This window comes from Octodon degus, unplaced genomic scaffold (genome assembly GCF_000260255.1).
Source record: "Octodon degus isolate 3935 unplaced genomic scaffold, OctDeg1.0 scaffold00093, whole genome shotgun sequence".
NCBI classification, from domain to species: Eukaryota; Metazoa; Chordata; class Mammalia; order Rodentia; family Octodontidae; genus Octodon; species Octodon degus.
Window position 1 is genome coordinate 658,069 of NW_004524669.1, and position 10,170 is coordinate 668,238.

At 44.0% G+C, this 10,170-nt stretch overlaps 1 protein-coding gene across 1 annotated transcript in view; it reads right to left on the minus strand.

The window, feature by feature from the left end:
* Positions 1–9,620, minus strand: part of Tm4sf4 (transmembrane 4 L six family member 4) — a 26,395-nt gene extending 16,775 nt beyond the window's left edge. Inside the window, exons 1-2 of the mRNA XM_023722885.1 lie at positions 9,276–9,620; positions 8,369–8,458 (exon numbers count right to left, since the gene is read on the minus strand). Coding sequence (XP_023578653.1) covers positions 8,369–8,458; positions 9,276–9,449 — 264 coding nt within the window. The 5' untranslated portion in view covers positions 9,450–9,620. The remainder of the gene's footprint in view (positions 1–8,368; positions 8,459–9,275) is intronic.
* Between the last annotated feature and the right edge of the window lie 550 nt (positions 9,621–10,170).

Here is a 10,170-nt window from a genome sequence, read left to right on the forward strand (position 1 = left end):
TTTTTTGGCAGAACCAGGGATTAAACTCAGGCCCTTGTGCTTGCCAGAGAAGTGCTTATTCCACCGAGCCATCTCCCTGGCCCCCCAGGGCAGTTTCTTTAAAAATTTTTTTCTTCCCTTTCAGACCTCTCAAGAGTTTGTTTTGTTTTGCTTTTTTTGTTTGGTGGTTGGTTGGTTCTGAGACAGGGTCTTGCTATGTAGTCCAGGCTGGCTTTAAACTCAGCATGTGCCTATTAATCAGCTTTGAAACTGTCTCATTCATATTTATTTCTCAATTAAAAAATAAATAAATAAAAATAAATTTAAAAAAAACTTAAAAATCAGTTCTGACACCATATGAGGACAAAATGAGGTAGTGCAGGCCCCCTAACAGATCCTCTGTTAAACTCACTGAGCCCTCACTGACTACACCAGAAGTAACCCAACCAGACTGTACCCAGCTGGACACCCTGCACTTTCCAGCACACACACACACACACACACACACACACCCTGTTTGCTAATTTGTTTCAAGGAATTTGTACCAAGCAACCCAGAATAACTGATGCTATTCAATAAAAAAAAATTCACCACCCTTTTTAAAAAAAAAGAAAAGAAAAAATAAACCTAGCATGTGGCCCAGGGTGGCCTTGAACTCATGGTGATCCTCTTACTTTAGCCTCAAGTGTGGAATTACAGATGTGCACCACCACACCCAGCTTGTAACACTTGTTGACCCTGGTATATAGAGTTATTCTTAAGTCTCACTGAAAAATGGATTCTATGGAGGAAGTGTCCCTCACATTTTAGGCAGGCTAACTGCCTTTGAAAACCAGAATCTTCATTAAATAGATGGCTCAATAACCTTAAAATTATATTTCAATAATAGAGAAAACGTCAAAAAACATCTAATGTTACCATTCCACTTTCCAGCTAATAGAAACATTACAAGTTGAAATGAAGAAAGAAAATGACATTTCTAATTTAGTCTCTTAGAGCACCTGGGTTCCAGCCCCTCTGTGTCACTGTAGTAAACAGAGGAAGAAAGTGGGTGGATCTGGAAGATTCTTTCAGCTTAGCCAGCCCAGGGCTTTCACAACTGCTTACTGCTAATGGGAAGGGGAATTTGACTTGTGAGATGGCTGCTGTGTAAGTTAGAAAAGATTTTCAGAAACATTCCTGTAGGCACATGTTTGGGACATAAGGAAGGACAGGGTAGGAGAGATAGCTCGGCAGATCAAGCGCCTGCTCAGGCAAGCCCAGGGACTGGGGTTTGACACCCCCTCCCCCGCACTACATGCCCTGCCAGCCCCACCCCCAGGCATGCTGAGCCAACCACCAGGACTGAACGTGGTGGCACATGCCTATAATCCCAGCACTGGCTGGTGGGGCTGATCACCCCAAGTAGATAGTAGGAGGATCACTATGAGTCTGGGCTTCGTAGTGAGACCCTGTCCAAATACATAAAAAGAAAAATAGACAAATGCAAATGACCCTCACTTTAGGCAAATCTGAGTGCATGGGAGGTTGGTTCAACAAAAAATAACAATAAGAAGATCAATTTTGCCTTTAATTAAAAATTACATGCTGAACAAAGTCACCACTGTACACAGTTCCAAACCAGCACTGTCCCATGGAAATATGTTGATCACATATGTAACTTAAAATTTTCTAGTAGCTTGCATTTTTAAAATGTTAAAGAAGAATTCAACAGTATGTCTTACTTAACATATCCAGCACACTATCATTTTAACACACAATCAGTATAAAGATTGCATGGCCGGGGAGTTAGCTCAGTGGCATAAGAGCCTGCCTAGTATAAAGATAGCTGAGGGCTAGGGAGATGGCTCAGTGGAATAAGCACTTCTCTGGCAAGCGCAAGGGCCTGAGTTCAATCCCTGGTTCCACCAAAAAAAAAAAAAAAAAAAGGCCTGTTTTTGGGGCTGGTGAGATGGCTCAGTGGTCTAAAGCACCTACTTAGAACAAGCTTAGCAAAGCATGGGGACCGCGGTTCAATCCCCCAGCACCACATGCCGCCAGCCCTGCCCCTGGTGGGCTGAACGGGCCACACACACACACACACACACACACAAACAAATTAAAAAATTTCAAAAAAAAAGATTGCTGAGGCATTATTATATTTCCTTTCATATGAATTATCTGACAGCTTGCGTGCATTTTGCTAGTGAGCAACTCTCATTACAGATCAGCCACATGTCATCTCAACAGCCACATGTGAACAATATAGTGAGAACATTTGAAAAATTAAATTTTGCTGGTAAGCAAATGAAAAGTTTGGGATGGTTTGCACTGAATTCATGACTATGGTTACTGTCAAAAAGGAGAGAAACGTGCTGGAGAAAGGAGCATGGTGGCTCTCAACTGAAAGAGAGATGACTTATTTCATCAGAAGACATCTGAAGAAAATACAGTATTAGGCTTCCACTTCATAAAACCGTAAGTGGTATATTCTATTTTCAAATTCAAATTTGGAATGTCTTCCTTTAAAATAAGTGATGCAAATACCCCTCGCTGATTTCACAACTTGGTGGGTGAACTGAAGCAAAGTTCATCTTACACCTTGTTAAGTTATTTTTCATTGGGAATCCTTAAAAATTGTCAAGTTCACTGCTGAGATATGATCTGTCTTTACCATAGAATAACTTCATTTCATCATGGATTTGATGGTACAAGATCTTTTATGTTAAAAGAAAAGTTATTGCGATCATATTGAATACACAAGTGTAGACAATTGAAAATCGATACTATTTAAAGTGAGAAGTTAAAGGTCCGGGATGTCTCTGGAGAAAGACACTTCTGGAGAGTGGCACTAGCCAACTTTGCATTCAGGAATGGGAGATCTTTTTTTCCAGATTTTGTACCAGAGGCATGATTTACCTGCTTAAAGAGGAAAGGGGGACACTATCTTGCATGATCAAGGACATGGGTTACAGAAAGGCAAGGCTGGGTCTGAGTTCTGGCTCTCCACTCATGACCTTGGCAAGTTAATATTTCTGTCTCTATTTCCTCTTCTGTAAAATAAAGTTCAATAATAAATGACTGTCTCAACAGAGCTAATTATATGTAAGCTTGATAGCCACTGATCAATAGTCACTGAGAACAAAAGTACACTCTAGAAAACCAAATAGCCCTGCCCCTTGGGGAGTAGGCTACTAGATAGTGATCAGTACTGTAGTGATAGGACACCAGGATTCTCTTTCCCTATTGCTAATGTTTAGATAATTTCTCTTGACATTAACAAGCACTTGATCAATGTCATTATTCTATTATAATAATTTTATTTTCATGTTCTCACATACTCTTACTCTCCACCAACACAGACAGCAAAACCTCGGAGAGAACAAAAAATAGAAGCACACAGAGAGTGTTTGTACGGTTTTTCAATACACACATTCTGTTCACACTGCTAAAGAAACACACTTCCAGGGTATGCTGTAAATGCTTCCGCTGAAATGGAAGACAAGCCTTAATGCCTCCCTATCTAAGGGGCTCTGAGACATCAGTCCCAGCTCTGTCATTGTGCTGTGTCTTTGGCCACCTCTCTGTTTATGTTGACCAACCAGTGGAGAGGACAATGAAAACTGAGAGAGGGAAAGTGGGTGACCTCAGGGAACTGTATTTCAAGACTTGAGAAGTAGTTGTGTGTTGGGGGAAGGTCTCTGATGGGCATGGACATTCTGCCTTAGCGAACAATTCTAGGAGATGTACAGAGAGTACCCAGGGATTTTTCCCTTTTAAAATGGCCCAGTCCTGCATTTCCCACCTGGCTAGGCTTGGGAAAGGGGTTGTGGGGGCAGCAGGGCAAGAACTTCATTTGCATGAGCCTCAGTTTCCTCACTTATAAAGTGAGGCGCTTAGAACCCTAACTCAAAGAGTAACTGGGAGACCTGAGCCTGATACAGTACGGAAATCCCAGAAACTCCTCCTGGGCATTCATTAATCCAACAAGTGTTTCTCAAGGCAGGGGCCCTCACATGCCTGGTTCCCTGGGATTCCCCACTTGGCTGTTACTCTTGCCCCTCCCTTCACATTCATGCCACCGCTGCCCCTGGGCCTTGCCATGGCCTTATGAACGGTATCGATTGCCACAATCCACTTAGGGGACAGAGGGCCTCATGGCACAGAAATCAGTGGAGAAATATGGGCCCACATGCTAATGTCCTCTTCAAGAACATCTCTCCTTTAAAAAGATTGTCTTTCTTCGCTGGCATGGTGGAACATGGCTGTAACTCCTGCACTCTGTGACTGTAGTGGAGGATCCCAGGCTTGAATCCAGCTGGGAAATAGTGACTTAATGAGATCTAATCTTAAAAAAAAAAAAAAAAAAAGGAAGAAAAGAAAGAAAAGAAAATTTTGGCCAGGAGGATGGCTCAGTGGAATAAGTGCTTCCCTGGCAAGAGCAAGGACCTGAGTTCGATCCCTGGCTCTGAAAAAAAAAAAAAAAAAAAAAAAAAAATCTTAAATCACCCCCAAAACTGTCTGCTTTTCCAAGTAAATAAATAAATAAATAAATAAATAAATAAATAAATAGAATCAGGGTCGTTTATTTGTTTTGCTTTTTTTTTTTTTTTTTTGCCTCCAGAACCTATAGGAGGGCCTATCTCCAGACGTGCTCACCTTAGATCTGTCTCTAGGGGGCGCTGGTGAACCGGGCACAGGAAAAGGCGCTGGCTGTTAGGCCCTGACTTACTTACAGCAGGACCGAGGTCTTCCTTCAAGTCAATTATCTGGCTCTGCCCATGTGTGTTGGCGGTGGTTACCGCGGCAGTGGGGTTGGGGTGGAGTTTACCTACCTGGTGTGCACGTTGGGTGCTGAAATGCCTGCCTGCAGATACTTCCTTTATCAGTCTACTTTCTGTCCCATTATGAAAGACACTCCTTTTGAGTCAGGTCCAAAGTCTCCATAAATGACTTATTAAGGGATATATTTTAACATGAATAAACTGATAAAATTAATTGGTTGTCCCTTTGTACCTTTGGGCCCTTCAGAGCTCTCTCTCTCTCTCTCTCTCTCTCTCTCTCTCTCTCTCTCTCTCTCCTTTCATGCTGGAGATTGAACCACAGCTGCTGTGCTATGCTAACACTGTGAGGAGCTGCATCCCCAGGCTCCCTCTTTTTTTTTTTTTTTTGTACCAGGGATTGAACTCAGAACCTTGCACTTGCCAGGCAAATGCTTATTCTATTGAGCCATCTCCCCGGCCCCCGTCTTTTTAAAATTTGCAGGGAAGAGGTCACTCAGAACCCCCAGTACAGGAAGAAGAGGCCTGAAGACACAGGCAAGCCAGGGTTTTCAAAGACCACCTTGAAAGTGACCCTACTTTCGCTATTTTTGCCCCAGGGTTTACTTTCCTGGCACTTACTTAGCTTCACTTGTTTGAAAGAATGCAGACCTGGGATTTGCTTCTGTCTCACTGGCCTCAGAGGACAGCTTGCCTTGGTTTTCTCAGGTTCATCATGAAAGTATGAAGTAGGTGGTCTCCACATGCTTTCCAGCGCACGGTATCATTTATGACTGGAGCCACCACATCCTGCTTCTCTTATCTCCTACATCCTGGTTTCACTACCAGAGAAAGTCAGTGGTACAGCTAACATCCGGGGAATGCTCCAGAAAGACGTACTGCCAGCAGACAGAAAGAGGCAAGGAAACAAGTGACACAGAGCAAGGCAGTACCGTGAGGCCTGGCCACATTTCTCTGCTCTGTGTTTGCCTCATGCTTGGTATTTCCACCACACAGGGCCCACTTGTGCAGAGCTCCACAGAAGCCTGGAGTCCTGAACACTTGCAAAAAAATGACTCACATCTTCAGCATTCTAGCCCTAACCCAATAATGTAGATTTTGTTTCTTTCCTCTAACCAGATGTCTGTAAATACCTTCTCTGAGGCTTCAGAGCTTTGGCACCAGAAAGAAACACAGCATTGAACTAGGGTGTGAACTATGGCCTCAGGGGCAAGGGCAGGTTGGGACCTGAGGGGTGGAGCAATCTCTGAGGGTCCCTGAAGCTCAGCCCCACCCCGCACAGGCTTTGCCACCCACTGTTGTACCAGAACGTGGGTCCAAGCATGTCAGGTTAGTATTTTTTTGTGTATGAGGGGTAAGACATTTAGGCCATTTTTTGTGCTATCTCTCAATTTTTAAAAGTTGAAAGTTGACTGAAAACAAAACAAAACAAAACCCAGAGCCTTGTGTGCCAGCTCACAAGCATGTGGTGAACCTTGGCAGCGCAGCTGTGTGACTCGGTTCATAGTGTGGGGCAGCTGGTCCTCACTGGGCACTGCCCAGACCTCTGGAGGTTTTATCCTCAGCTCCTTCCAAAGCAGATCCCACCTGGAAGGTTGGCAAGCCCAAACCTTTGGACAAAGTTTAGTGGTCAGACCAAACACGTCAGGCCATATTGGCTTAACTGTGTTTGAAAACCATGACTTTTCTGCCTTTTTCTTGGAGTTCACTGAAATCTAATTTTAAAAGTTTCACACAGTACATTGATTGCTATCCCCTGTCTCTTTGTGGTTATAAAAAAACCCAAAAGCAAACAAACAAAAAACAAACACCTGTTGTTTTTTGCTAGCTGGTCTTCAGCCTTCTGCTTAGCATCAAGGAGATGTTAGCTTTTTAAGCCATGATTCTTCTTTCTTTTCATCCGTACTACTTAATGATAATTTTTATTTTTTCCATCTCTGACCTCCAACTTATTTTCCAAAAGTTTGCAAAGTATAATAGGATTATATATCAAGGGGAGAAGAGCTATATGTCTTTCCTTTCTTTGTAATTAATTATATGAAAATATCTATCACACATAACATATATTAAATAATTCTATCAAGTAAATTGTGGTTATCTCTCATACTCTTTGTAAGTCACAATCTTAATTGTCAAAAGAAAAACTACCAGTGGTTACTCAGGACTCAAAATCTTGCAGATGAAGTGAAACCATTGCCTTGGAAAGGTGCCTGCCCTTACAGTGAGACCTGCAGTGCTGTAGCACCACACAGGGCCCAGCCCTTCCTGCTATGCCCAGTACATAGGTTTGATCAACTAAATGAACATTTAATAATGAAGATGAAATGTTAAGATGATTCTGCGGGCTGGGGAGATGGCTCAGTGGAATAAGCACTTCCCTGGCAAGGGCGAGGGCCTGAGTTCAACCCCCACTTCCACAAAAAAAAAAAAAAAAAAAAAAGATGTTTTTGTTCAGAACAGCAAAATATAATTTAAAAAAGTTAAAGTGAACATGCATGCTTCCACTGGAGCTGGAATCTCTCAGGTGGGAAGCAGCCCTGAGGTTGGGGAAGGAGCTAGTCTGCTGTAGCATCCAGCCCCATAATTCCAGTTTACTGTCTTTATTTTTTTGTTGTGGTTGCGTGAGTGCTTAATATGTTTCTTTAAGCAAAATTTCCATTTTAGCCTTATACCAGTATTGTGAAAGAAAAACTGCAAGCATTAGCAAACATAAACATAAAAATCATTAAATTTCAGTGAAGTAGTGCTGCTAGAATTCCTGGAGCCTGAAACTTTTCTGCCTTTGTCAGGAGAGACTGTGAAGGGTTAGAAGGGACAAAGACTTATCTCTATCAAAATACATCTTTTTTTCCTTGATAGAATTGAAAGGCTGGAAGGAGAAGGATGAAGGGAGCAACACTTCTATGTAGAAGATGTGGCACACCTGGGACCACAGTCCTTCCTGTGCTCGGAGGACTCAGGTCCAGCCAACGTCCGCATTTTGCCGTGAGCACAGGGGCAGGGCAATGTAGTGACTCGCCCATTTGCAAGCACAGACCGACCTCACACCCAGCCTTCTTTCCCCTGCCCCCGACAGTAGATGCCTCGTTTACAAAGACAAAGCCACATGAAATGTTCTCTAAAAAGAAAACAAGAAATGCTCTCTAGCTTATCTACAAAGAGAAACAAGACCTGAAACTCAGACAATGAGGTTAGAAGAAAGAGAGGTAGGGAATTCAGGGAGCTGTGGGGAAGTTGCTGTGTCTATGCTGTCCCAAGTCCCCCAGGGCAGGGACTGGGCAGAGCCAGAGAAGTCACTCTCCTTGGTTTCGTGGCCTCTTGCAGCAGAAGAGGACCATGGCTCTGCCTCCCAGCCTGTGTTCCTTATGGGCACCACTCTAGTTTGCCAGCTCTGACATCCCTGGCTGCCTGCAAAGCCTGTGCAATATTCCTTGCCCGTGGGTCTGTAACACGCGTGCATTTATTACTGTTGCTGTTTTGTGCCAGAGGCAAGAAGCAGGGCTTCCTTCCTGTACTGGCTGCCCCCAGCATGTTCACTAAGACGGGTCACTTGTCTCTGTCCCTGTGCTACGCAGCACAGGGAGCCTGGCATCTGCAGTGATTCTGGTGGCTGCCCTGGTGTCACTCACCGCAAATCGCTTCCCGCAGCCCTCATTGCCACAGCACCCGCAGCAGTCATTGTTCTTTAGGCCCAAGAACACCAGCGCAGGGAAGATCATCTGCCAGGAAGAGAGGCACCTTAGAGGCTCTGCGGCTGAGGGGCACACCCATGCCCAGCAGGCAAGGAGCCTCCTCCAGCCGGGATGACAGGGACCCACAGCCCATCCCCAGGGTAAGCGGGTGTCACTGAGGATCAGGGTGCCATGCTTCTGAGTGATCCCAGCTTCAATGAGGAGGACTGCAAGAACTGTCACTCTGCCTTTCCATTCAGGTGGAGGGTTAGGACAAGAACAAGAAACCTGTCCTCAACTGTCGTAAAACTGAAAGCCCCTCATGCCCACCCCAAGTTCCCAACTCTATTGGTAGTGAGGAGTAGCAGAATCACTGGGGCCTGGTGGAGAGGCCTCTGCTGACCTGTGGGTTGCTCTGTGGTTTCAAGTCAACACATTTCTTGAAATCATTGACTTTTATTTAAAAAAAATTCAGGGCCGGGGAGATGGCTCAGTGGAATAAGTGCTTCCCTGGCAAACACAAGGACCTGAGTTCAATCCCCGGTTCCAAATAAATAAATAAATAAATAAATAAATAAATAAAATTCTTTTGGCATTCTCTTGCAATAAGGCAATCATATGGCCATTAGCCTGGTTCATGGGACTCAAGTGCCTTAGCTTGGGGATTCGTTGCTTTACTATCAACATGTTCTCATCAGCTCTGAGCAGAGAGGGGAGCAAAAGTAAGGCACTGTGTCCCTCAAGCAATGTCTGGGGTTCTGCTAGCTTCCAAATGTCCTGCAGATCTCCCCACCAAGTGCTGATGGCAAAGGGACAAGAGAAGGGTGAACCTGCTTTAGGGGGACTTGAAGGGCTCCCTACTTACCAGAACCCCACTTCCTAATATTCCTCCGAAATACCAGACCTCTTCAGACAGGTTGCTGTTGTCATCGATCACTTTTCCTCCAGGGAAAAATAGCAGGACATTAGCCAGGAAGGCAAAAACAGCCAGGGGGATGAGTGTGCCCCCCAGGCACTTGGCGCAGCCCCCTGTGCACATGCTGGGCCTCTGCCCCCACAGGCTTCTCAAGGCTTTTCCTGGAGCTTGCCACCAACTGTCCCGGCTTCAGTCAGTATTCTGGGCCTGAAATCCAGACCTCGGTGAGCTGTGTCCTTGCAGTTGCTTTAGCCTCTCGACAGCAGCGGGCTCTTGATGGCAATGGACATTTATATTTTTTTTCACCCCCATAAATGAGATTACGTTCAGCGTAATCACTCAATCGTTTTGCCATGGAGACCAATAACCTCTGTTAATAATCTACCAGCACAGACAAGACACACTGTTGCAATGGAAGAGGGCTGGAAAAAACAGTTTGGAACCACTGCACCTTTAATCTGACACTGCCTCTGTCTAAATAAAGAAATATTCCTCTGGGCTCCTTATAAATCATTTGTATAATTGGGTTACACCCTGGTGAAACCCTTCTCCAAGTACTTAATGGTCTCTAGTGCATGTCTTTGGTCTTTTCTGCTGAAAGCCAGGAAAAAGGATTAGCAAAAGGTGCTTCTGTTTTCCTCAGCATGAAAATAATTTGATGGTCTAGTTGGCTATCATTGAGTTCAGACCTATAGACTTTTAAAAAGATAAAATAAAAATAAACACTCATTTTATTGCCTGATGGCTGTCTTCCTTTCTTTTCTTTCTTTCTTTCTTTCTTTCTTTCTTTCTTTCTTTCTTTCTTTCTTTCTTTCTTTCTTTCTTTCTTTCTTTCTCTTTCTTT